The 24,898-nt window shown below is 38.5% G+C and overlaps 1 protein-coding gene across 1 annotated transcript; it reads right to left on the bottom strand.

Moving 5' to 3' along the window:
• Positions 1-251: 251 nt before the first annotated feature.
• tgm8 (transglutaminase 8) lies at positions 252-24,747 on the bottom strand. The gene is made up of 15 exons (XM_033966430.2): positions 24,669-24,747; positions 17,634-17,801; positions 16,659-16,916; positions 15,437-15,555; positions 13,824-13,952; positions 12,102-12,279; positions 10,544-10,679; positions 9,435-9,538; positions 8,671-8,786; positions 8,472-8,598; positions 7,467-7,708; positions 5,967-6,141; positions 4,751-4,914; positions 2,798-2,931; positions 252-2,024 (listed from the first exon to the last, which is right to left on the bottom strand). Exons 1-15 carry the CDS (start codon positions 24,694-24,696, stop codon positions 1,859-1,861), a joined length of 2,244 nt encoding a protein of 747 aa, XP_033822321.1. The 5' UTR covers positions 24,697-24,747; the 3' UTR covers positions 252-1,858.
• Between the last annotated feature and the right edge of the window lie 151 nt (positions 24,748-24,898).

Consider the following 24,898-nt stretch of genomic DNA (forward strand, 5'->3'; position numbering starts at 1 on the left):
GCACTCACCACACACACCACTCAAACGAGGCAATGTGGGTGAACCAGTCCCTTGCCTAAGAACACACAGTTCTTGCCACTGGCGTCCCACTGTTGGACTTGGTATTTCAACACTCTCCCAGCTAAGTACTGACCGGGTCAGCCCTTCTGAGATTAGGAGGTTTAGCTTTGATTTCACTTTTGCAGAAAGGAAAGTAAAGGAAAAAACAGAAACTAATACTTTAAGCCTAGTCATTGAGGAGTTTGTGGTCTACTATTCTTTACCAAATGAATTTATTATGTACATAAAATCATTACAGATAGAAATATGCACATGTACCAAAATACATATTGAGAATACAAATTTTTGAGTTATATATACACTGTGGCAATTGATCATATGATTTAAGTTTCAAACTAAACAGTATCACTTTGAGAAATAGAAAGCAAACACTGCTCACCGTGTTGTGTACATGTATGTGATTAGTGATGTATGTGATTAGTGATTTTTTTCACTATTCTTTTAATAGTGAAAAAAAATCTATGTATTTTGTTTTAATCCTATGTATGTTTTATAGACTCAATATAATGCAACTCTGCAATTTTTCCTTCTTAAATCTAAACCAGTGGTAAATACTGTACATGCATTACAAACAGTGGAACAAACTGATGTTTTGAAGTTTTTACGCTATAAAATAATATCACGCAATGTGAAAGTATTCTAAGTATTCCGAATGCAATATCTGAATAGATGAAGCATCTAACAGTTTGTCTCTATTGCAGATGTGTTATTTGATTCACACATGTTTGAGTAATCCTGTGTTATTAGTCTGTCTGTATCTCCAAAGCTCAAAACACTGTTCCACCTTGTGATGTCATAGTTTTCAATTTAACAGCTACCTTTTACCTTTTGGCCAGTAGATTGGGATTTCCAGGACAGAAATTATCCAAATATGCAGGGTTTGTGTGTAAACATGTGTGAATGAAACAAAACAAAACCCCATTTATGTTTTAGATGAGGAAATAACATAGATCAGAAAATAGTGTTATATAGGCCGTGCAATAATGCAATGCATGTCTTTTTTATAAAAAGATCTTTTCATATATGTTTTAGAGTTTGTATCATCTAAATAACATTTAAAATTATCAAAATATAACTACAACCACTTTTATAGCAACTAGTCATAATTAGTTAATTAATCGCTGCAGCCCTAGAATAGACAAAGTTCATTAGTATTCTGTACCTAAATCAATTTTCAAAGTATTCTTCTCAACTCTGGGCTTACTTAAATTTACTCACATAAATTATAAAACAGCTGATTTCAGGTCATGATTTTGTTAAAGTGGATGTCTTATGCTAAAATAAATTTTTGTTTAGCTTTCTGTCATGTTATGATGTTGTTTCTCATTAAAAACATGCCAAATTTTGTTTTGTATGTCATCCATGCACGTTTGAGTAATTTAGAAATCTCTCCTGGACCTTATTCAAACCCTCCTTATGATTTGCAGTACAGCTACCCAGTGCTCCACCCACAAGCCTACGTCACCCATGCTCCCACACAACAATCCTCCATAAATATACAAAAGCATGATACAAAACTGTAAAACAACTTTACAAATCTGATGATATAGATTAATTGGCAGGATGCACGCTGATTGTGTTGTGATAGTGCTCTGAAAGGGGAGTGACTTAGCACAGACAGCAAAGGGAAGAAAGGGGAAGTGAAACTTATAAAACATGTTAAGATGTTGTTTTCAAGAAATCCAGCATTTTCATTTGTGTTATGTGTTAGCAATTAATACCCCATAGAAGTGTAATAGTTCCTCTTGAATGCAGGTTGTACTGATTAGATTAGTGCACATTTATGTTGACAGGCGGATTAGAATCTGTAGAAAATGCTGTCTTTCACAGGGACTCTGAAGCTGGTCTTGATGTCCCTGAACACAGAACAGTCAAAGTCCGCCACCAAAGTGTGCACTCCAGACTTATAGGGGAAAAATCGCACATTCACTATCACTTTCTTTTTGGGACCTACATCCGGCAGACTGTAAAGAAAAACACACAAATGTAAGGGGTTAGAGAAAGTAACTGATCCTAAAGCATGATATGTGTACAAAAATGACAATAGTTAAAATGGAGTTTAGCAGCTATAATAAGGGAAAGGTCTGGACAGATGTATTAGCTCTGTATTATTATTAGTAGTAGTAATTATTATGATTATTGTTATTATTATTGTTATTATTGTGTGTTCACCAAGTTATGTTTCAGTGTTCAGCCCTTCATCAGACATGATGAAAATGAATGCATGTGAATGTGCTGAAGGGTTTGTGAGAGCGAGGGACAAGTTAGACAGATTTAAATACCTACATCCTTCGTTTGTGTTGTAAAAATTAGATACCCCAGCATAAAAGGCCCATATTATCTAGGTTATAATGATGTTTCCTCATCAAAATCCTACTTGTAGTTGTGTTTTGAGTCAGAAAACACTCTGTTCCATCGTGTGATGTCGTGGTAATACAGGCAGTGCTCCACTGTGTTTTTTAAACTCTAGAATCATTTGGATAATTTCAGCTCTGGATTTGGCATCTCTACTGAAAAGGTAGCTGTTAACGTGAAAGCTACCACTTCATGACATCACAAAGTGGAACAGAGCATTTTGAGGTTCTGTGAATGAAACAAAACACAACTCCAGGTATGTTTTTGATGAGGTAACAACATTCTAGCCGAGTCGATTTTGTGAAATATAGAACCATTAAGGAAAAATATTGACAAGAACTCGGATGCTTTAGTTAAAGTTTTAGTGAAGAGTGGTGCTGACCTGAAGTTCTGCTCCTCTGTCCACAGGCCGCTTCCTGACAGAGTGAGAGTACACTCCTTCAGAGTCTCATTCACTGGGTTCCAGAAGGACACCTCCAGGAGCACCTCCCGATACACCCGAGCACTGGTCAGCAACTGCACACATACAGTATATGTTATACTATATATAAATGCTTAATGTCTTTAAAGTGTCTTTGACAGATCGGACCATTCATTTGACTAAAACATACTTAAGATCATTATATTTAAGATTTATATTAACAATTTTACAATTTATTTCCAAGTTGGCATTTTTTTAGGTTTAAAGTGTTACTTCCTGGTTACAAATCATGACATCACACTAGGGAGTTGGTAGTTTTCAGATTTTGGGGGCAAGAGACAGTTTTTCCTATTAATTACATTACATTCTACTTTACCATGAAATATCCAAAAGGTAAATTCACAAACCTGATCATTTATATTAGTTACTAGACCCAAGAATTCACCGTATTACAACAGAAATCTACATTTTAACAATATTAATTTTAGCTGCCCTCATCTGTATTAAATATCATTGGCCTATAGAACGTTGTGATGTCACCTGAAACCCAGCAATTTCATAACTGTTACTTAGCAAACATGTTCAACAACAGGCCAAAACTCCTTTAATGTACACAGAGATTATGATTAGACACATAAAAAAAGAAAACATCTTTAATTAGTTGAAATAATATTTAAATGTGTTTCTTGAGTAAATTGTGCCAAACTTTTGGATAAAATTCTCCCAGTGTGACGTCATCCAAATGAAACTCTCTCCAATTCCTGTAATTTTCTACAAATTTTTAAACTTTTCTTCACAAACTGACACAAACACTTGATTTGTGTAAAACTATAATTTATATTTACAATAGGTATTATCCAACCAAATTAAGTCAAAATTAGCGCACCATACTTACTTAAAGCCCAATACACACATTGATTTTGGAGCTAACGTGTTTTGAGTGTTATTCTTATGCAGCTTGAGATCACATGACCTCTACAAATGAGGCCTTATGTCAAATCTGCTTATTATATGAAGTTCTGGCACACGGCTAACACACTGCGCTATTCTAACGTTAAAGCAGTGTGTCAAGCCATTAAGGCGGCTGGTGGCATAAAGTAGTTTATAACTTAATAACATACAGCCAGCTAAGTATGAAAATGTGTCCAACGCTCCATCTCCACCCCAATAGGTCTTTTCTTAGTAAATGAAAAGGGCAGAGAGAGAGAAAAATTAAACTTTTCAAAGGTTGCTCAGGGATAGTCAGCTATGACCTATAAGACCTATAATTTTATTTAAAGTCTGTTAAAACAACCCCATTATAGATATTTGATAGTGCGTAGCTGGTTCGCCTTCGCACTGCGTTTGAACTCTTAATATTTAAATACAAATTTTAAAAGTCTATGAAAAAAAGGAAAAGAAAATGTACTTCCGGATCAAGAGAAGAACTGTTCATAATCTTTGAATGCATTAGTGCACAAAAACATAAATACTCTACAAATTATAATATATGTAATACAGAGTGATTTGCATTCAGCTGTTGGGGGCTTTTGTGGTGGTTGCCTTATACCTTGAACTGTATAAAGAAGTGGACTAAGGGAGCCAAATGAAACTCATCGAGGCTAGCAGTTATTTTGGAGCAGTTACTTTGGTTAGGCATGATGGTTTTTCAATAAAAAGTGAATTAAGATATGCCTTTATTAATCCCACAGTGGGGAAATTCCAGTGTTGCACCGCACAGTTCAATAACAGCAGGAAAATGGTAACATGCAATAGATAATAGATAAAAGATAATAGATAAATTGGAGCCGATGGAAACATGCTCATGCTCGTGTCCTATCTTGAAGCAGGTCATCTGTGTCCATTTGTATATACAGCCCATGCCCTATACATTTGCAGAGGTAGTAAATACGTGTGATCTCCTCTGTGACGTACCCTGATGTCTATGGGCGGGTCGAGCAGCACCACGTCGCTCTCTGCCAGATACACCTGACCTGGGATGGCATCGTCTGATACCACAGCAGACACCTTCATCACGTCACTGTCCAGCATGGGCTTCCAGTACTCAGCGAAGGGCACTACTACAGGGACACTCAGGTCTGCAGAAGACAGAGAGAGAGTACTGTTGCTGCACAGATACATGGACAAGTACAAAGTTGTGTCTTGCTATACCTCTACAAGTATTAATTATTACTACAGGAATGTAAAAATAAAACTTTACTTTTTTGTGACCAGCACGTATTAGCACTTTTACAGTTACTCATATAACTAAATGAGCTACTGCTATTACTGCTACTACTGGCTATCAAAAGTATCAAAGCTAGATACTCATTTTAGCATCATTTAAGTATCGATACTACAAAAAGTCACATTCACAGGACAGAAATGAACCTTTCCTGAATAGTTTTAGAATGATCTTGGCATGTATCAGAACAATTATAAGACTAGTATAAACCCATGGGTCCGCCTCTACTATTACTATTTTCTACAACTATACTATTACTAACACTACTACTATATAATCCTCCTGATTAATTGTACCTTCTCTGGGCAGCAGCATCTCCAGCTCACATTGTACAGTGAATGGACGAGATCCACCACTACTACAGTTATTACTACTACAACTATACGATTACTGTACTACTTCTACTACTATTACAACTCCTGGTTTGTAGCACCTTCCTCCGGTAGCAGCGTCTCTTCCCTGAGTCCAGACTATAGTGAACAGAGGAGATCCATCATTACCACTACCACTACCACTACCACTACCACTACCACTACTACTACTACTACTACTACACCACTCCTCCTCCTGGTTAGTTGTCCCTTCCTCGGGCAGCAGCGTCTCCTCAGAGAATGTCCACCACTACTACGGTTATTACTACAATTATACCGCTGCTACTACTACTACCACTGCTACCATTACTACCACTACTACCACTACTACCACTACTACCACTACTACCACTACTACTACTGCTACTATAACACTATTACTACCACTCTTCTTGGTCTGGTGTACCTTCCCCAGGCAGCAGCATTTCTTCCTTAAGCTTAAACTGTACAGTCATCAGAGGAGATCCACCACTACCACCACCACTACTACTATTACTACTACGACTACACCACTCCTCCTCATGGTCTGTAGTACCTTTCCCGGGCAGCAGCGTCTCCTTCTTGAGCTCACACAGTATAATGGACAGAGGGGTGGCATTGTAACTCATGGCGGTCACAGTGATGCTGATGGTCAGAGGTCTGGACACTGAGGCGTCACTGTGGAGCACCAAATTCACTTTAACATCTTCACCGTTCAGTGGTTTGGAGACCTGGAAAACAGACAAAAACAGTGAGTAAGTGCTTGTTGTGGGGGTATTTTGCCTCAGGTGGGGATGGTGTACTTCCCTAAAGAGACGGTATCACAACGATCAAAACATCATAATGAGTTTGAAGTACTTAACAAACCGCATGTCGCGTAAACACCGTACGTCGCATGCAAGACTTCAGGGAATGACTCATGATGGACCACAAAAACTTCATAGTCCTGAGAAATGAATACAACACGCTTCACGATGTCAAACAGCAACTTTACAAGGGCAAACTGTCTGATTAACGATGAAAATGTAAGCAATATAAAACATTTTGGTGTTTAAACGTGAGAATATAGAGATGCTAGCAATGCAGGAGCAGATCTGATGCTTCTGGTGTAAACTGACCTACGTTACGTTTCGCTGTAGCTCCAGGTGTAAATTCCAGGTTAGGAGCCAGCTACACAATGCTGCTGAATCCTACGTGTATCACTGATTAAGAAAATAAAGAGAACAAAGTAAGAACGTCACAGTGGGCGTGTATCGGTGGTGGTGGGAACAGGGTTTGATCGGCGCAATGACGTCTTGAATATGGGAGAATAAAGATTACTCAAACGTGCATGAATCACTCTAGATACAACTTCGAGCGGGGAAATGAGAAGGGTAATTTTGTAGAACATGTCTCCTTTAATACCTTTCACAATACTAGATAAACAACAGGCAGTTTAACACAAATAAAAATTGTGCACACACGTCTAAACAAGTCCACTTATTCACATGAATCCAATGGCCTGAATTGTCATCTTTTACGTACTTACATTCTTCATTGCCAAGTCAAGTCAAAAACAGCTTGCAATCTCCATGAACATTCCAAAAGTGGGTGTGTGGCAAATACATAAATCCAGCATGTGAAAAGGTAACATGAGGTGACGTCGGGTTCATGTTGCACCACACTGTAACATTCCGAAAGCTTAATCATGATGCTAACAAGGAATGGTATCTAGGAATTTCAAAGTCATTCCAATTAAAAGTCCTATACCCGATTGTTTTCCTATTTATTTGAGAAAAGGCTGTCTTTCCCCAGTACAGATATATTGTTTAAGTAGCTACAGAGGTTATAATAAGTCTACTGTGACTGTGACTGTGACTAGACTTTCAGATGGAAGAGTGAAGCAGGGAGGACCACCTTTAAACAACTCTTACCCCAAAGCATCATTTGTTTAAAAAAAAAATAGATAAAACCTTTATTAAAATCTTAAAATATAAATATTTGAACAATGTTTTAGTGAAAAATGTAATCTAACCTGTCATATGCACATTAAACTACCCCAAAAACAAGCTCTCACCTCTTTAAATGTCATGGTGACTTGTGGAGCAGGTTGACCGTCCCTGATGTCACTCTCGGTGCTTCCATTGGATGTACCGTGGCCTGTACCATTCCCATTCACTAGAGGTCTGTTTTCTGTTGTTGAGTTACTGTTGTTTGCATTGTCCCCAGCCTCTTCTGAGTCTTCATCAGTGTCATCATCAGATTTGGTGTAATCTCGGGTGATGGCGTATTTAAAGACAGCTCTCTCCTCTTCAGTTCCTGTAAAACAAATCGTTGAATAAAAATAGAACAGGAAGCCTAAAATATAGATGACACAGAGTTACAAAAGATAGTAGCAAACAGGACTAACAATAGAACAGAAAATTTAAAACATTGGTGTGGGTTTTGGAATTATATACAATAGGGTTATCAAAAAAGATCGCCAAATGCTAATGAAATACTTAAAAGTATTCATTATTAATACTGAAAACATCACTTAATTCCCCACAGTGTAACGTTTGTGCTAGTAAATTTTTTGGGGTTTTTTTCACTTTGGATGGCTTTATTGCACTGAAAAATGTACAAAAAACGTTCCTTTCGGTGAGCGGGCTTGCATGTCCACAAACCTGACTTTTATTTAACCTCCTGCATGTCTCCATAAAAATATTGTTCACCTGGCTATAATATTCCACAGTATGATATAAAAGCCATCTATCTCCATGGAGAATGTCCTGAACTATCGCTTTATTTTTTATTTTATTTTTTTCAGCGGAATCAAGGTGACATACCACTACCAAAATGTTAACAGTGTAGGAAACAATGTGAGTTTTCCTGAATAGTTTTAGAATGTCTTGATCAGAGCTAATATAACCCCAGATGATAACATTAAATAAACTACTATTGCTTTGTATTAAAAATTGCATTCTATTATCTAAAAAAATGATCTTTTTGTCAGCAGAACGCACATTTCACTAAAACTGACGGCCTTGATCGCTGCTTGCGCCTTTAATGTATTTCATATCTTGATAGAAATATGCCTGACCTTCTTTTTTCTTGTAGTCGCTGGTGATGTTCCAGCGTTTGTCGGAGCCCACAGATTTAGTGGAGATGTTCTGGCCCACTCGGTGTATGTCCGAGTGAATCTGCATCTTTGAACCGTCCCTTTTGACCTAATCACAAAAGGCACATTTACTAATAAAAAAGCAAATAAAAATAAATCTACACTTGAGCGATTTTCCCACCAGCCAGTCAATGCAGTCCGCATTGACCTCGGCGAACACAAACGGCACGTCGTATTTCAGATCTGTGTTTCCGTTGAGAATGGCTGTGACAGGGGCTGGACCACACCAATATATTCCTGATAGAAAGACATAAAAATCATGAAATTAAAAAGACATCATTTTTACTTTTTGAGTTATTTTAGATCACCCCTACTTAAGTACTTTCTGTTCACTCCATCCATAAAGTTTGTAAGTTGCATAATGTTTTAGTTTCAAAATCTTATATCACATTTGCTCTAATTTAAACAAATCAATATTATAGTCAATATGTTAGACTCATTTTAAACAGTTTGCAGGGTTCCACAGTTATTCCTGGCTTACCATATGAATTCCGAACATCCAAATTATTCACCATGATGAAACTATAAGCACTTTTCACAACTCAGAGACGAGAGTGGAGTTTTGCTGTCACACACTTCCTGATTATTAGACGTTAAAACACTTTCGAATTTGATGCAGTCAGCACGCAGCAAACTTACTTTGACCTCAAGAGCTGCTTATATAATTTATGTGGTCACTGTTTTGGTGAAGTACAGATATATAATTTTATGTCCTGGTTGGACATGGGCAGCAGGTGTGAAGTAATTTTAACAATTACTGTAAGCCTCACCTGAATTATGCAAGTTATTTAAATAAAAAACATGACACGTTAACATCTTAAAGCTAATATCCCAACATCCCCATTTAAATCACACATTACTTTTGGCTCTCTTAGAGTGAAATACCTTGAGATTTCTCTTGAGGAGTTGGGTCTAGGACTTGCCATCCATCAAATCCTGGACGTAGATCTGGTCTCTTCATCCAGCCCTCCACCCACACATGATAGTTCCTGTTAGCAGCATACAACAAATCATTTTCTCTAGAACAAGATTATACTTGTAAGTCAAATGTATTTTTTTTCTCAGGTTTTCAGGTTGTGGTTTTGAAGGCCCATCATTTTACAGCTGGTCTGGTCTCTCTATGGAGAAACATCTATTGCTTAGTTTAAAGGCACTGTACCTGTTTACAGTCTTAAAAATGTGAAAAACACAACTAGTTAATTTTAAGCATTTTGCACTGGTCCAAAGTTATTCCTCATTCACCTAATGCATTCTGAGCATCCTAGTTATTCACAGCGATGAGTTTATAAGTGCTTTTCCTATCTGTCAGAGACCAGAGAGGAGTTTTGCCATCACACCACTAACAACTAACAACAACTAACATGCAACTAACATGCTAATGCGCAGTTCCTGATTATTGGACAATAAAACATTCTCAAATTAGATACAGAACACATTTGTACTAGAGCAAGACAAACTTTGTTAAAATACATGGAAAAAAAACAGGTACAGGCCTGTCAAAAATATACTATGTGGCTTTTCTAGTGGAAGGTCCGCCACCTGCTTGTCTCCATGGAGATATTATTTGCCTGGAATGTTCCACAGTATGGCATTAAGCTCTTCTATCTTCATGAGGACAAACAGGTAACCGTACCAGGCCAAGTTACAGGTCAGATCTGCAGAGAAGTGACTGCTCACAATAACAATGCATGTTTTTAAGGGATTTTTTGAGCATTAAAAACACCTGTAAAGCACACACACACATACACACACACACACACACTCACCAAAATAATAATTAATACAGCTTTAAGTAAAGATTTTAAAGCTTTTTTCTTAGCCGATAACGATATCATACGGGCTATCCAAATCAATACAGAAAAGTTGTAGCAAAGTTAAAATATTAACTTGTTACATTGTATAATAATTTTACAAATATAAAGACACATAAGAGTGTACACATATAGCCCCATACTGCACTCCCTAATACCCTAATATAAAGTAAATTATCTCACCACACACTGTCCTTAGAGGGCATGTCCCTGACCCCATAGTCCGGATGGTACACATCTACGATTAAGTTCTTGTTGTTGTCGTGGGCAGACTGATAGTTAGTGACCACGCGACACGGGATGCCAAAGAAACGCATCACTGTAAGCACAAATGGAGATTAGACAAATATCCCATTACATTAAATGGTCCCTTTCTGAAATCAATTGAAAATACAGTTATTATTTACACTGTAACTGTTAAAGATGTACTGTCCTCTAATAAATACATAAAAACAACTGTATATAAAAGTGACTTCAATCGTCTGTAAACGATTTTACAGTCTTAAAAACAAAAAACTGTCATGACGCCCGCTTGTCCCTGTCCTCCCGTGCTCTCTACCCCTCCCCGACCTGTATGCCCGGAGCTGGGCGGAGTTCGAGACTTCTCCGCACGCACCTGGAGCGCATCAGCGTAATCACCGCCACCTGCCGCTGAGTACTTGAGGGCTCGGCAGTCTACACTCGGCGCCAGATCGTCCGCGTGTAAACGTGAATGTTCCAGCATAGTTTTGTATTTTGTGACCTGCCTGCTCAGCTCTCATTCTGGATTTTGCCTCCCTTTCCAGACTCCTGCCTTCGCCCGCTTCTGCACCCGCCTCTACTCTCCGGTACCGTCAACTCCCTCTGCTCTGCCTGTCCTGGTCTCTGGCGTCCCGCCTGCTTCTGACTCTGGGTCCCGCTTCCTGGACTACGCTGGTCCCGCTTGTCCTGGTCTCGTCTCCGTCTCCCTCGTCACTCCGGCCCCGGCTTCCCGCTCCCGACCCGCTCTCCGTCCGTCTCGTCTGCCTCCTGCTTCCCGGATCCTTGTACTTGTTATTAGACTGTTTAAGACTGCTTTTCACTAAAGACTTGTATAATAAACACTGTACCCTTGCCCCGAGTCTGCACCTCTTGGTCCTTCCCGCATCCGTTACGACAAAAACAGAATTGGTTCATTTTAAGCAGTTTGCAGTGGTCTAGAGTTATTCCTCACTTATGCATTCTGAGCATCCTAATTATTCACGACGATGAGTTTATAAGCATTTTTCACATGAGACCGGAGCAGAGTTTTCTTATCATGCTAATGCACACTTCCTGATTATCGGACAATAAAAGGCTTTATAATTAGATGCAGACAGCACATAGTGGACTTATTTTGACCTCAAGAGCTGCTGATGCAATATCTCTACTGGGGTAAAAATACATGGGAATATACTGTGCCACTGTATGGTGTTAAATATTTTATCTCCATGGAGACAGCCAGGTGACCACACTAGGCCAGGTTACAGGTAGAATTTGTGGAGAGGCAACTTACAGAAAACATTTTACAAAAAGCAACAGTTTCTTTTAGCAATCAATTTAAAGCCATACTGTGGAACATTCTAGAGAATGCAGTAACATCGCCATGGATACAAAAGGTGGTCTCTGCACCCAGAGAAGTCTTAAAACAAGAAAGATGATCTAGATCTAATATCAAAATAGATTTGAAAAAGTACAATTTAAATGTCAATCCATATTAAGAACTCAAATAATAAAAATGTACCTGAGCACATGACCCCAGCGAAGACCCAACACTGTCCAAACTTGACGGGGTAACAGTCAATGGTGAGCCAGCGCTGGAGGATGGTGTAAGAGCCACTCCAGTGAGTAGGGGCTGTACCTCCGACAAAGTTATCACCCCAACGGCCCTGCAGCACACCGCGGTCATCCTCACTGTTTATCTAAAAATATAAGAAACACAGGATCAGTAATGCTGTTTTACACTGACTTCTGTGTCATGCCAAGCCCACACTGCCAGCTCAGTCCTTGTTATCTTAGCCAATGTCAGAGGACCTGCAACAGAAGCATATCCAAACAAGACTGTAATGGACAACACTGTCACAGCGTCTTGGCTCTGGGTGCTGGGTCCTGTACTGATGGTAAATAAACTTCTCCTGCGTTGGAACTCCAGCCTCATGTCTCTTCTTACAACTCTCAGATTACTTCACTTCAGTTTATTCTACAGTAGTATCCGTTATTCTTAATCAGTAACACTGACAAAAACCTCTGTCTATCTAAAATACAGTATAAACGATTAATCAACTAATAATTGATAAAAAAAAAATAATAAAAATAATTAAAGATGGGCAATGTATGTACAGTACTCATGTACTGATGCATGATGTGGTCTAATTAGTTTCTATAGAAATCCCAGAATGGGGTATTTCAGTTAACGCACATTTTCCGTTAGGATGTACATTAGTGACTAGATTCAATGTGGCAATACAATACAAAAAAGCTAACTGGCTAATGCTAACTAGTTTGTGCAAACCAGCTTACCACATGTTCAATAATCAGTTAATGTTAAAACATAAATAAATGAGTGTTTCAGAAGGCTGTCCTCTCACTTCTCTGGTAAAGCAGCAGCCAAGAGCCCGCTGATGTCATGTTTCAGTACCCAGTTGGCACCATCTCCAAGGTGGCTGAATGGATGTGCCTGAAGACTGGTAGATGTGTATGCACGCAGAGTATCAGTGCAGTGTGGTGTGCAGTAGAAAACAGAACAGCTTAATTACATACTAAGACTAACCCAGGACTAAACCTTGGACTAAAGCCAGGACTAAAGCCAGGACTAAACCACATTATAAACATGTATAAACCTGGAACAACATTTCAGTTTTTACACAGAATACCCTACCATTATTTTTGTTAAATTAGGCATATCACTGTGGATGAATGGGCTATGTTCTCTCACAAAGGGACAACATGACACAACAAGTACTCTGGGTGCAATGTGAACATGCAACAGGCTGGTTTCCAGGACAAACTCTTACTAACTGTTTAATGTTGCCTTTAGCTAAACATCTTTACAGAACAAAGGCTTCAATCAGGACTAAAACTAAGACTAAATTAAAACAAAACATGTATAAACCATGATTATCCATTGGCACTGCATGCATTTCAAAGCGGCTATGCTAGTTTTTTGTTGGCCTGATCAGTTTTAACACATTTTCAGCAGCCTGTGTTCAATATGAGTGAAAATTGTTCTTGCTTTGGTGTTTTTGGGTGGATTTTCAACACAAAAGGGGAGAGTGATTAATTGTTAAGCTGTTGGCTAATGCTAGCTAGCTCATGACGAATATCCTTAGAGAGGGACTTGTTCAACGGCATAAATCAGCTCACCTGTTATAGATCACCTGTTTTGATCAGATAGTGTTAAAACAAAGCTCAGATCAGGGAACGTTGATGACACCACCTGCAAAGTATCAGTGTTGTGTTCTGTTACCATGGAGCTGATGATCCTGCTGACGTAGATGGGGTTGCAGCGAGCAGAGACGTCATCCGCCGGGTCTTTGAGATGTTTATGGCTCAGATCCAACAGCGTCAGGCAGATCTGTACCATCTTCTCTTCGAACTACAATACAAGTACAACATGTCTAAATGAGCATGAACATGTAGATTAAATCACAGACCACAGATGTCCCAGAGCAAAGTGAGTCATCTGCATCCTTCAGTGTCACAGGGAGACAGGCCAAGAGTGTGTACAAAATCCAATCAAAGCAAAACGCAGCTTACATAACTATATTTATATATTTTTTCATTCTATTGAAATGTATAATTTTACTTCCTGGCACTTCCCTAGCAAAGAAGGTGCCTGATTTGTCTGTTATTAATGTTCATATCTTGATTCACAGATAAAATAGCGAAATAAAAACACCAGGATCATGTAGAACGGGTTAATACGAACATTTTAATACCAAAATGACGAGGCTCACTGCAGCAGTTATAGAGACTGAGGTGACAATAAAAAGTGAAGGTAAAGTGGAGTCAATGGAGCCAGAAGCATGCCCATGATCACTTCCTATTTGGAACGTGGCGGCTGGAGCATTAGCTATGTCCATTTATATACAGAATCTATGATGTTAACAAGGGCCAAAATATTTAAAATTACACAATAGTTATAATAATACAAATAAAAATGTATTTAGTTAAATCAATGGTTAATCTGACAGACAAAAGCCTTTCTTGTGTGTAAATTGTCTGTGTATTTTCAATGACAGTTGATGACATAGCTAGAAGGGTTTTGTTTAAGAATTCATTCCTACTTCCTGTTTTTTTCAACATTTTGTTTTCTACTTTTCTTTACAAACTGCCACTTTAACGGTGTCAGGCACTAGAATAATGATGAATATTCACCTCAGGTATTATCTCACCAAACCAGGCAATAAAAAACGTATTAATCTGCCAAATACAATTTAAGCCATCCTTCAGAGTCACTGGGAAACAAGCCAGGAGCAGACTGTGAACGACAAATTCTCCGCTTGGTTGCAAAATTCAATCAAGACAAAACCACCAGGATAAAACCAGGACCTGAATTTTCCCATGTATTTGAGCCAAACTTGTCTTGCCCCGGTACAGATATATTGTATAAGCAGAGGTTGAGGTAAAAATTAGTCTCTTGTGTACTGCGTTCATCTAATTTTGAAGCGTTTTATTGTCCAATAATTAGGAAAAGCACGATTAGCATTCTCGTTGTTGCATGTTTCACTGATGACCTACAGTAGTGTCAGTCATCTGCATTGACCACATCCTGAAAACAAGCCAGGAGTAGAGTATGTACGACAAATTCGTCACTTGGCTGCAAAACTCAACCAAGACACACTCAGGAACAGGAGCTTAACTGCACTGTACCCAATTTCTCCCATGTATTTGAGCCAGTTTTATTGTCTGAGGAAGTGCACAATTAGCATGCTTATTGTTGTTAGCTTTACCGTAACACCAACTCTCTGCTCTGGTCTCTCTGTAGATATAAACTACCCATTCAAAAGACAATAAGTATTTAGTTTTGACAGTTAATAGCTATGGCAGCGGTGCACATCACTGTTAAATCTGTCATACCTGTCCGTAGTCCCAGTTCATGGAGGTGATATAGTTTCCACTCCCTTTGTAAATGATTCCATGTGTGTTCATCACGTACTCCTGTCGATCGTCCTCCTCTGGCATATAAACCCAGTCAGCTACACAAAGAAAAAATAAATAAGTTAAATTAAAGTGCTGCTGGTGGTGGTGAAATGACAGCACTATGAATTATGTTGGCATCAAAACCGGAACTAAACTAATTCTAGCTGTAACTCAGTAATGTTTTGGGTTGCCAGTTCAATGTTAGCTGTTAATATTAATATGGTGTTGTTGTGTCTTTGGGCAAAACACCTCAGACACTTTGCCAGTATGAAGTATATTAGTGTGATGGTGATGGTATCATAGAATCCATTACAGCGACAGAGGATTAATTAAAGTGTTTTGGCCGAGGCATAAAATGGCAGTCACTTCTTTGCAAGCCAGTCCCAAGGCAGATGCGGCCATAAAAGTATTTTGAATAAGTTGTGGATTGCTCTAAACTATTTCATCTCCCTGTAATTACATTTGAACTTTGTTAATATGTGTCTTTTCTTCCACCTGAAATGTTATTGCTTTGCCTGGAATGTTCGATGATATGACCTTAAACCTATACATCAGTTTTTATCTATCTAAGAATACCTTGAAAAACACACATGCTATTTGTAAGCAGCAGGACTCTGAATTGGCACAACAAACAAACTCCTGTTGTTGTGTTGCATACTGTAGCTCTATTCATAGTTATGACTACCTAGCTGGAGGATCCTTCTGGTGCAGGGGCGTCAAACACATTTTCACCGAGTGCCACATCAGCAAAATGGTCACTCTCAAAGGGCCACATGTAATGTAAATAAACTACTTTTTTAACTTGTTCATTAACTGTCTCTGTATTTATTTCTTATTTGAGGTACAAATATTACATATACATTTCCATAGATGTAAAAATATGGCTGTATAACTGTAACTCCTGATAAACTGACATTTTAAGACAGTCAAACCTTTTAATTTATCTTGTTGTGGGCCACATAAAGTTACATGGGGGGCCACATTTAGCCTGGGGGCCTTGAGTTTGACACATGTGTTCTGGTGCTTGCTTAAATTTAGAGCTATGGCGGAAGAACCAGGGGCCCCTCAGACACTAGTAGAACATGCGAGCTCCACTGTGGCTCACATGGTCCAGGAATCAAACCTAGAAGCTTCTGGCTGTGAGGCATGAGGGTCTTACCAGTGCACCACGGGTTGAAAAGCACCACCAGAGACCCCAGTTCCTTCTCTTCTCCTAAGTGGCTGAGCTTAAGTATGTATTTGCCCACTGGAGCATCTGCTGGGGGCATTATGGTTAAATTTAGTTTGCCCATCTGCAGATAGGACAGATTCTGATCCATGGAGACGCTCCAGACAGCTTTAGCATCAGCTGATCGCTTCACGAAGTCCGGGAGCCCAAACCTGCACATGGTTCCTCTTTTCTCCTCTGGATGTTGTCCTGAGAATAAAAAAAAAATACATACAAAATATTCATAATCACATTTGAAGATTCAAGTTTTGTTCAAAATTTGCACCACACAATCACATTCACACAGGAAAGTGCATTGCCCAAGGACACAATAATAGCATGCAAAACAGTTAGTGGGCAAGGACCAGGGCTACACCAGGTCTAAACCAGCCCTAAAACAGCTCTGACTTTGGATAAAACCAGTCTGCACAGGTCTAAACCAGGACTAAATCAGGTTCAACCCAGGACTAAATTCGATCTAATAAAGGTCTAAACCAGGACTAACTCAGAACTAAATCAGGCATGAACCGGGTGTAATCTCAGACTATAACCAGGTGTTAACAGGTCTACACAATCTTGGTGGTCCAGGTTTTACCCAGGGCTAAATTAAGATTAACTAAAACCTAACCCAGGTCTATACTAGGTCTAATGTAGGACTAAATCAGATCTAAAACAGGACTTAACCATGATAAGCAAGTACTAACCCAGATCTATATCAGGTTACCCCAGACTTGAACCAGGGCTAAACAAGATTCAACCCAGGTCTAATCCAGAACTAAATCATAACCCAAGTCTACAGAATCAGGTAGAGGTATCAGCTGACCCAGGTCCAAACCAGGACTTAACAAGATTTAACCCAGGACTAAACCAGGTCTAAACCAAATAGAGCTAACCCAGGTCTAAACCAGGTCTATTGTCAGTCCTTACCAGTAGTAACGGTGAAGATGAGGTTGTGTATACCGCTGATGAAGGGGTGGTTGAACTGGATCTGCATACTGAAGCTCTGTCCTCTCCTCACTATGAGCAGTGTTCTGGACAGCACCCCCGTGTGGTGCAGAGGGTTATTCTGCGCCGGCTTGAAGTCCACCCCCAGGACTGAAACAACAGCGTAAAACACAGTGAAAATGTATTTGCTGACATACTAGATTAGCACATACCAGATATATTAATTTAAGCATCTGACCAGGTGTGGGCTTGCATAACAAAATTAATATCACGAGCCAGATCACAATTTCAATTTTATCACAAGTCAAGTAAACTTAGTATCTTTACATTGACTTGAAGTAAAGTCATCTCCTTCCAAAACTTCACATTTCATTGCAACTGGTGAAATCCACCTGTCACTCACTCAGCGCATTACTGGGACTGACCAGTAGGAGAGGAAAAGTGTCTGAGTGTTTGAGCATAGAGCTGAGAAAGCTGAGAGCTGAGAAAAAAATAGTGAATGAAATTGACAGGTGGATTAGCACATCAGGAACACACATGGTCCGTCAGTATTGGAAAAAAATATTACAAGGGGCTGAAAAACATGGCAGATTTCTGCAGAATCAATGAGCAAAGCAATAAACTCTCATTAATCTGAAGTGAGAGAAATTATATTTTATTTGTAAATCATAAGTGACCAATGAGCTCCTTCATTTTGCATGCGTCACTGAAAAAAAAAGATATAATTGCACGATCATGTTTGATTGGACTTGAGACATGACAGAGGATGTGAGAACCAGGCTGATATCAATGTGTAAAAAGTACAGAGAGGTCATTCTGGATTTGACCAGAATAGCATATTGTCCCTAGAATTGTACAAGACTTCAATTTGTATGAGCCTGTTGCCGAGCCCGACTCATCTAGTTCAAATATTTAATACAGTACAATAATCTCAGTGATGCCCAAGCATCCAGCTAAATTTCTCTCACTACTTCACTGCCATGTGGATTAAGTATTGATGATTCACATCAGACAACTACAGTGAACACATTCCAGATCTCTATTGCAAATCCAACTGAACATCATTTGGTGTTTTTGCAGTAATTATTTCCATTGTTGAAGTACATCTGGACATGTTCTTTGTTTGGCCATGTGTGTTTTTTTTATGTGTCTATAATATCTAAACTGATGGTTGGGCCAGATTTAGAGAGTACAGAGGTGTGAGGTGGACACACCTCCAAAACTGGTCCTGCGACTTCTCCAAATATGTTCTTTTCTACATTCTACAAACATGTGTCAATATTACAAAGTCCCATATTCATAAAGGCACTTGTGAAATGTGGAAACTGTAATCATTGTTCGAAGAATTTCAATGTCACCCAAAAATCCAATAGGGCTGTGCAATTTGTGCAATTAAGTGAATTTGAGTCTTTTTAATGGAGAGGTCTACAGCCAATCCTCTGTCAGTAAAAGTATCTGGCTTGGAACAGACTTTGGAGGAAGAATTTTTTGTCAAAGTAATAATTTTAATATCTTGGTTTTATACGATTGTTAAGTGAAGCTGATTTCTAGCTTTGTTTTAACATCAAACAGGACGATAAAAATATGTGTTCAACCACAAACAATAATAGTAATAATGTAAAAATTTAACATAACATAGGATTACCAGTGTGTATATATATCACTAACAGCCAGTCACTGCTAATGCTAACTTAGCCTAGCCTAGCTTTTTACCTCAACCTTGTACACTTCCTGTCACACTTAAACCATTGTTAGCGCCAAACAACTGCAATACCTTTTCAAAGCAAGTTGTTGTTTAAAAAAAAAAAAAAGAGAAAAATTAAAAAAACAAAAAAAAATTATAAACATATCAATTTTTTTCAGTCAGTTGATGCAGCTCGGACCCGGAAGTGACATCATACTCAACAACTCTATAGCGTGCCTAAGAAACTCAAAACACTTTACTTTGCATCATACTCCAGAATCACCCTCTGATGATGAAGCACTTCCGAAAACACAGCTACCCTGGGGCTGGATGATGGAAATGCGTTTGCCAATCTGCAGCGATGACCTCCCACTGAACTCAGAATGATGTGTCAGTGAATGTGAACGTAAGCTATGGTTGGATAACACCTTGTCCACAGTTATAACAGTGGCACATTCATTCTTACTGTGAGCTGGGGCACGTCTACACAGATCTGTCCAGTAACTCATGTGGCATCAGCTGCTGGTCACTATGGAAATTGGTAAGTTTAATGCCATACTGTTGAACATTCCAGACCAAGACATAACATCTTCATAAAGAAAGACAAGTGGGAGACTCTCTCACCAAAAAAAGATGAAATGTGAACCTTTAATTATAGTGCTAGTGCTGAGCATGTCCTTACAAATACTCATACACATCTCATGAATGTTGGTTAATCTGCCTGTCTGTTGTTGACCAATGACAATGTTTCACTGTTTGATTTGAAATGTTCCTTGGATTAAATCAACTTCCTGAAGCTCTGTGAGGCGACTGCGGTTGTGATACTGTCATTTAATTCAAAATGTCATGAATACTTGATACTTTTTTCTTTCAACAGAAGTAGCTTAACATTCACTTTCTCCTCAGATGCACCAACTATTCCTGTGTTTCCGGAGACGTCACCACCTTCTATTGGTCAATAATATGTAATACCGATGGGGGCACTTAAAGTCAATATTGTTAAAATGCAGATATATGCGGTAATATGCTGAGTTCTTGGTCCTAGTCACTAATAGAAATGATCATGACAATGTACAGTGTAATCAAGAGGGAAAAATGGCTCTTGACCCCCATCCATTGACAGTATAAAGAAGTGGACTAAGTGAGTGTGACGTCACCCATTGCGTTCAGCTCCAGACAAATGAAGCTCATTGAGGCTAGCAGTTATAGCGGCCAATTTAGCGCCAAGTTCCAACCGTGAGTATCACAGCAGCCAAAGAGCCAATCCAGAGCCAGGCTGGTGAATGTGCAGGATTCATCTGTTATTAATGTTCATATCTTGATTTGCAGAAACAATAGCAAACTAAAACCAACAGGATCATGTAGAGTGGGTTAATATGAACATTTTAAGACTAAAATGATAAGGCTCACTGCAGCAGTTACAGAGAGAGGGGTGACAATTTTTCAATGTAAAGTGAATTGGAGCCACAGTTGATGGTGTCGGAAGCACGCTCATGCTCACTTCCTATATGGGACGCAGCGGCTAGCAGGTTAGCCATGTCCATTTATATAAACAGTCTATATATAAATGTGATACTCTCAGATGGTCTTGACCCCCATCCCCAACTGGTTCCTTGTTTCCTCCTCGGACAGCTTTAAAAATATGCTGACCTACAAAAACCAGCTCCGCTCTCGTCTCCAGACAGATAACAGTGGAATGAACCGTTCCTCCCAATGAAATGCCATTACTTTATTCTCTGTCTGTCGTGGCAGAGGTAAAGCAGGGTTCACACATTCACTAGGCTTGTAACGTCACGCAATCCAGTGTACTATTTTATGACACTGACTGACATATGATTTAGTAGCATGTCTGCGTAAACAACTAGAGTGGACTTAATGAACAAATGTATTTAAAACTAATCCCATGTTAATGTTTCTAAATTATATTATTCAATTTAACCTTTGTTAGGTAAGGCAAGGTACACTTTAATGTCCCTGAAGGGACATTGTCCTCTGCATTTGACCCATTCTTCAATGCCACTGGGGCATCTACTCAGGGACCCATCTCTGTGACTTTGTTGCAAGGACTTAGTTGGAGGATCTTACCCAATGTGCATGCTTTGGGTTGTTCATCTGAAGATCATTCCAACTACGGTCCTGGTAAATGCTTACAAGACAGACAGACAGACAATAGGTTCGTAAAACAATACAATCTGGTGCACTATTTTATGACACTGTCTGACATATGATTTATATTTAGTGGCATGTTTCTGCAAACAACTAGAGTGGAGTTAATGGACATATGTATTTCAAAAGTAAAGAAAAAAAAAAAATGAAAGTGGACTTAAAGCTACCATCCCTAATTTTATTAGATTTTTTGTCACCAGCAGATGACACATGTGAAACCTGCTCCTCCCCTCGTTTAAGAATAAAATCATCTCACATGTTGCAATTCCAATTAAATCAGCTCTTTCGAGTCATATTGTATTAAAACAATGCTCAGATTAAAGTCTAACAAAGACTCAGACAAAGCGTGCCTACAGTCACACCCTCGAGGAAAGTTGATGACATTAGGTGTCGAAGACAAAACTTTTGTCTTTTTGGGCATGTACAGGTGAGTCAATGATGAGTTCAAGTCACATCTAGTCTGTGTTGGTACAGTGAGCTCAGGCAGGGGGGAAACGCCACATGTGATTGATTTGGAAAGACACTGCAGGTTGCTAAAACAGGTTTTACCTAATCCACAAACATATCATTCAACTGACAATGATCCTGCAATGCTGCTATCAAATTAAAATAAATAAATAAAAATAATGCTTCAGTTTATTTGACTTGTATGTTTCATTTAAAACAATTTACCGCTGTCCAAAGTTATTTCTCACTTTTATAACATTCTTAAGCCTAATATCCTAATTATTCAAGGTCAGCTCTATGTTCTCATATACCTTATGTTTCCACATTTTAGGGACATCTTACTTTATTTTTGTTATAGTTTGTGCTTTGCTGTAGAGTTATAGTAAAGATCAACATTATGGTTAAGATTAGGGCCAGTTTTGAGATTATGGCAGGTCTGGGCAGTACATCCAAAATCTAAAAACTCAATTGTTTTGCAGACACTGGACGATTACTTATTATTTTAATAGATTTTAATTGAGTTTAATCAAAGTCAGAGCAGGGGGTTCTTGTCTTTCAAACAAGCTCTATATACTATTATTTAAGAGCGTGTAAACTGCATGCATTTGTGTGGATCTGTGATCTAATTTTAATAGTTTAAATTTGAATGAGATGTTTTGCAAAGACAGTTGTGTAATTTGCATAACCTTCTTTGCAAGTAAGAAAATCAGGAGATTTAGCAATTTTGCTAAATCTTGATTGATAAAAATATAAACTGATTGAATGAATTGGATTAATTCCCCAGCCCTAGATTATGGTTAAAATTAGGGTCTGGTTTTGAGATTATAGTTAAAATGGTTAAGATTAGGGCCAGCCTGTTTGGGTGGGGTTATGGATTTCTTTTCAAAAATATCTTGTAAATGTGACGAAACAAGGAAGTGGGAACATACAGTCCGTGTTTTAAAACCTTCTCACAGATGTAGGAACGCTCCCAGTTGTTCACCATGATGAGTTTATAAGCATGTTTCCAGTGAAAGTCTGAGTAACTGTAATGTAGCACTCCTCATGTCTGGTGATGTCACATACTTTAGCCTGGTGTCTGTGAGAAGTGATGTCTCATTCATGTTTTTGAAGAACTGACAGTAACTGAACACTCTAATTCAGGGAAGTACACATTTTTCATGCAAAGAGGGTGATAAATTGATGATTATGCAGTGAATCATTAAAAAATACCATCTATCTAAGGGCTGAACGCTCCACCACGCCTTCATTCTGTCTCGGACCGTTAACATTAGGTCTACATCACACCTATAGTAATTGTATAGAGGAAACAATGGTAGAGGATAATTAATTTACAGTACTTTTCAGGAAGATGTGGCCCAATTCACTAAGAAGGCAGAGAGCCAAACAAATGCTCTCATTTTAATCCAATTTACTACAACTTGTTTTTGTTTTTTGTAATACACAACAATTTGACCTCATTTAAATTATTTCATGGTAAATTCTGGCTTGTTTATGTTTCATCAAAATAATTAATTTCATTCATGTTATTGCATATAAGAGATCAGAGGGGGGAGTACTCAGATTTACACGGCTACATTTGCTTGAGTATCTTTTTAAAGACATTGTACTTTTCAGAGTTTTTTTTTTAAAGACATTGTACTTTTTTAGCAGTATACATTTACTCCTACTTGGGTAATATTTTTTTTTTATTGAATTAACAGTACTCTTACTTGAGTAAAAGTTTTGGTTACTCTTCCCACTGTGAGTAAGTTTACAAGTGACTTGAGTTTTATGTTGACGATATGAAATGATTTGAACATTTGCATTTCTTGCAGGTCTCCTTCAGATAGGTTTTAGTTTGTCTCATTGTTTTTGTGTCTGTCCTTTGAAAATACCAGATTTTGCGCATTACTTAATATTTTGTCCTTTTAAATACATTAACTTTATGTTCCACTCTAACTTACTTTTACTTGAGTATTGGTTTTCCCAAATACTTTTTGACTCTTTATTGTGTAATTTCATGAACTTTTTTTGTACTTTTTTTCTAAGATTATTTTGAAGTAATGTTACTTCTACTTGAGTACAATGTTTGGCTACTCTACAAAACTCTGCAAGAGACAAGTACAAGTTTAAAGATATCATGCTTCGGACTGACTCAAACTATGAATCTCCTCGTTTAGGGGTAAAGGCTGTACTCACAGTCCTAAAAAACAGGCTACAACTTACTGATGTGACCACTTCAAGTACAAGTAAAAAGGATTTAAAATCACAATCAAAGATAACCACTCTGCCACAGTAACACAGACAGGACATGCAAAGCACTCAGAGAGATCAGGAGTCTAACCTACAACCTCCTGGTAAAAGGGAGAAGACAGGATAACCACTCTGCCACAGCAACACAGGGAGAACACGCAAACTCCACTCAGAGAGATCAGGAGTATAACCCACAACCTCCTGGTGAGAGGGAAAAGACAGGATACCCACTTTGCCACAGCAACAAAGGGAGAACACGCAAACTCAACTCAGATCAGGAGTAACCCATATCCTCCTTAATGAAGTTGCCAAATCGTGCATACTGAATACAAATGTGTACTAGTATTTGCTGAAAAAACTGCAACCTACTAGAAAGCCCAATACTTTTTCCCGTGATCTACTGCAGTACCAGTTAAAGTAGTAGTAGTAGTAGTGGTAGTAGTAGTAGTAGTAGTAGTAGTAGTAGTAGTAGTAGTAGTACTCACTGGAGGACATTGGAGGTTCCGTAGTCATTTTCAGCTCCTAACGCAGTACTGACTGTAGTAGTAATAGTGCATGAAGTGCAGTGATTTGTGATGATGATATAAGTTTGAACTGTGCCAAGCCCTGCCCAAAACATGCCTAACAAGTTAACTCCCTCACTGCCAAATGTTGATACTAGTACTTAAAGCACTCGGGAAACATCTAAGCAATGACATCTCCATGGAGACAAGCA

This window comes from Periophthalmus magnuspinnatus, chromosome 5 (genome assembly GCF_009829125.3).
Source record: "Periophthalmus magnuspinnatus isolate fPerMag1 chromosome 5, fPerMag1.2.pri, whole genome shotgun sequence".
In the NCBI taxonomy this organism is placed as follows: domain Eukaryota; kingdom Metazoa; phylum Chordata; class Actinopteri; order Gobiiformes; family Gobiidae; genus Periophthalmus; species Periophthalmus magnuspinnatus.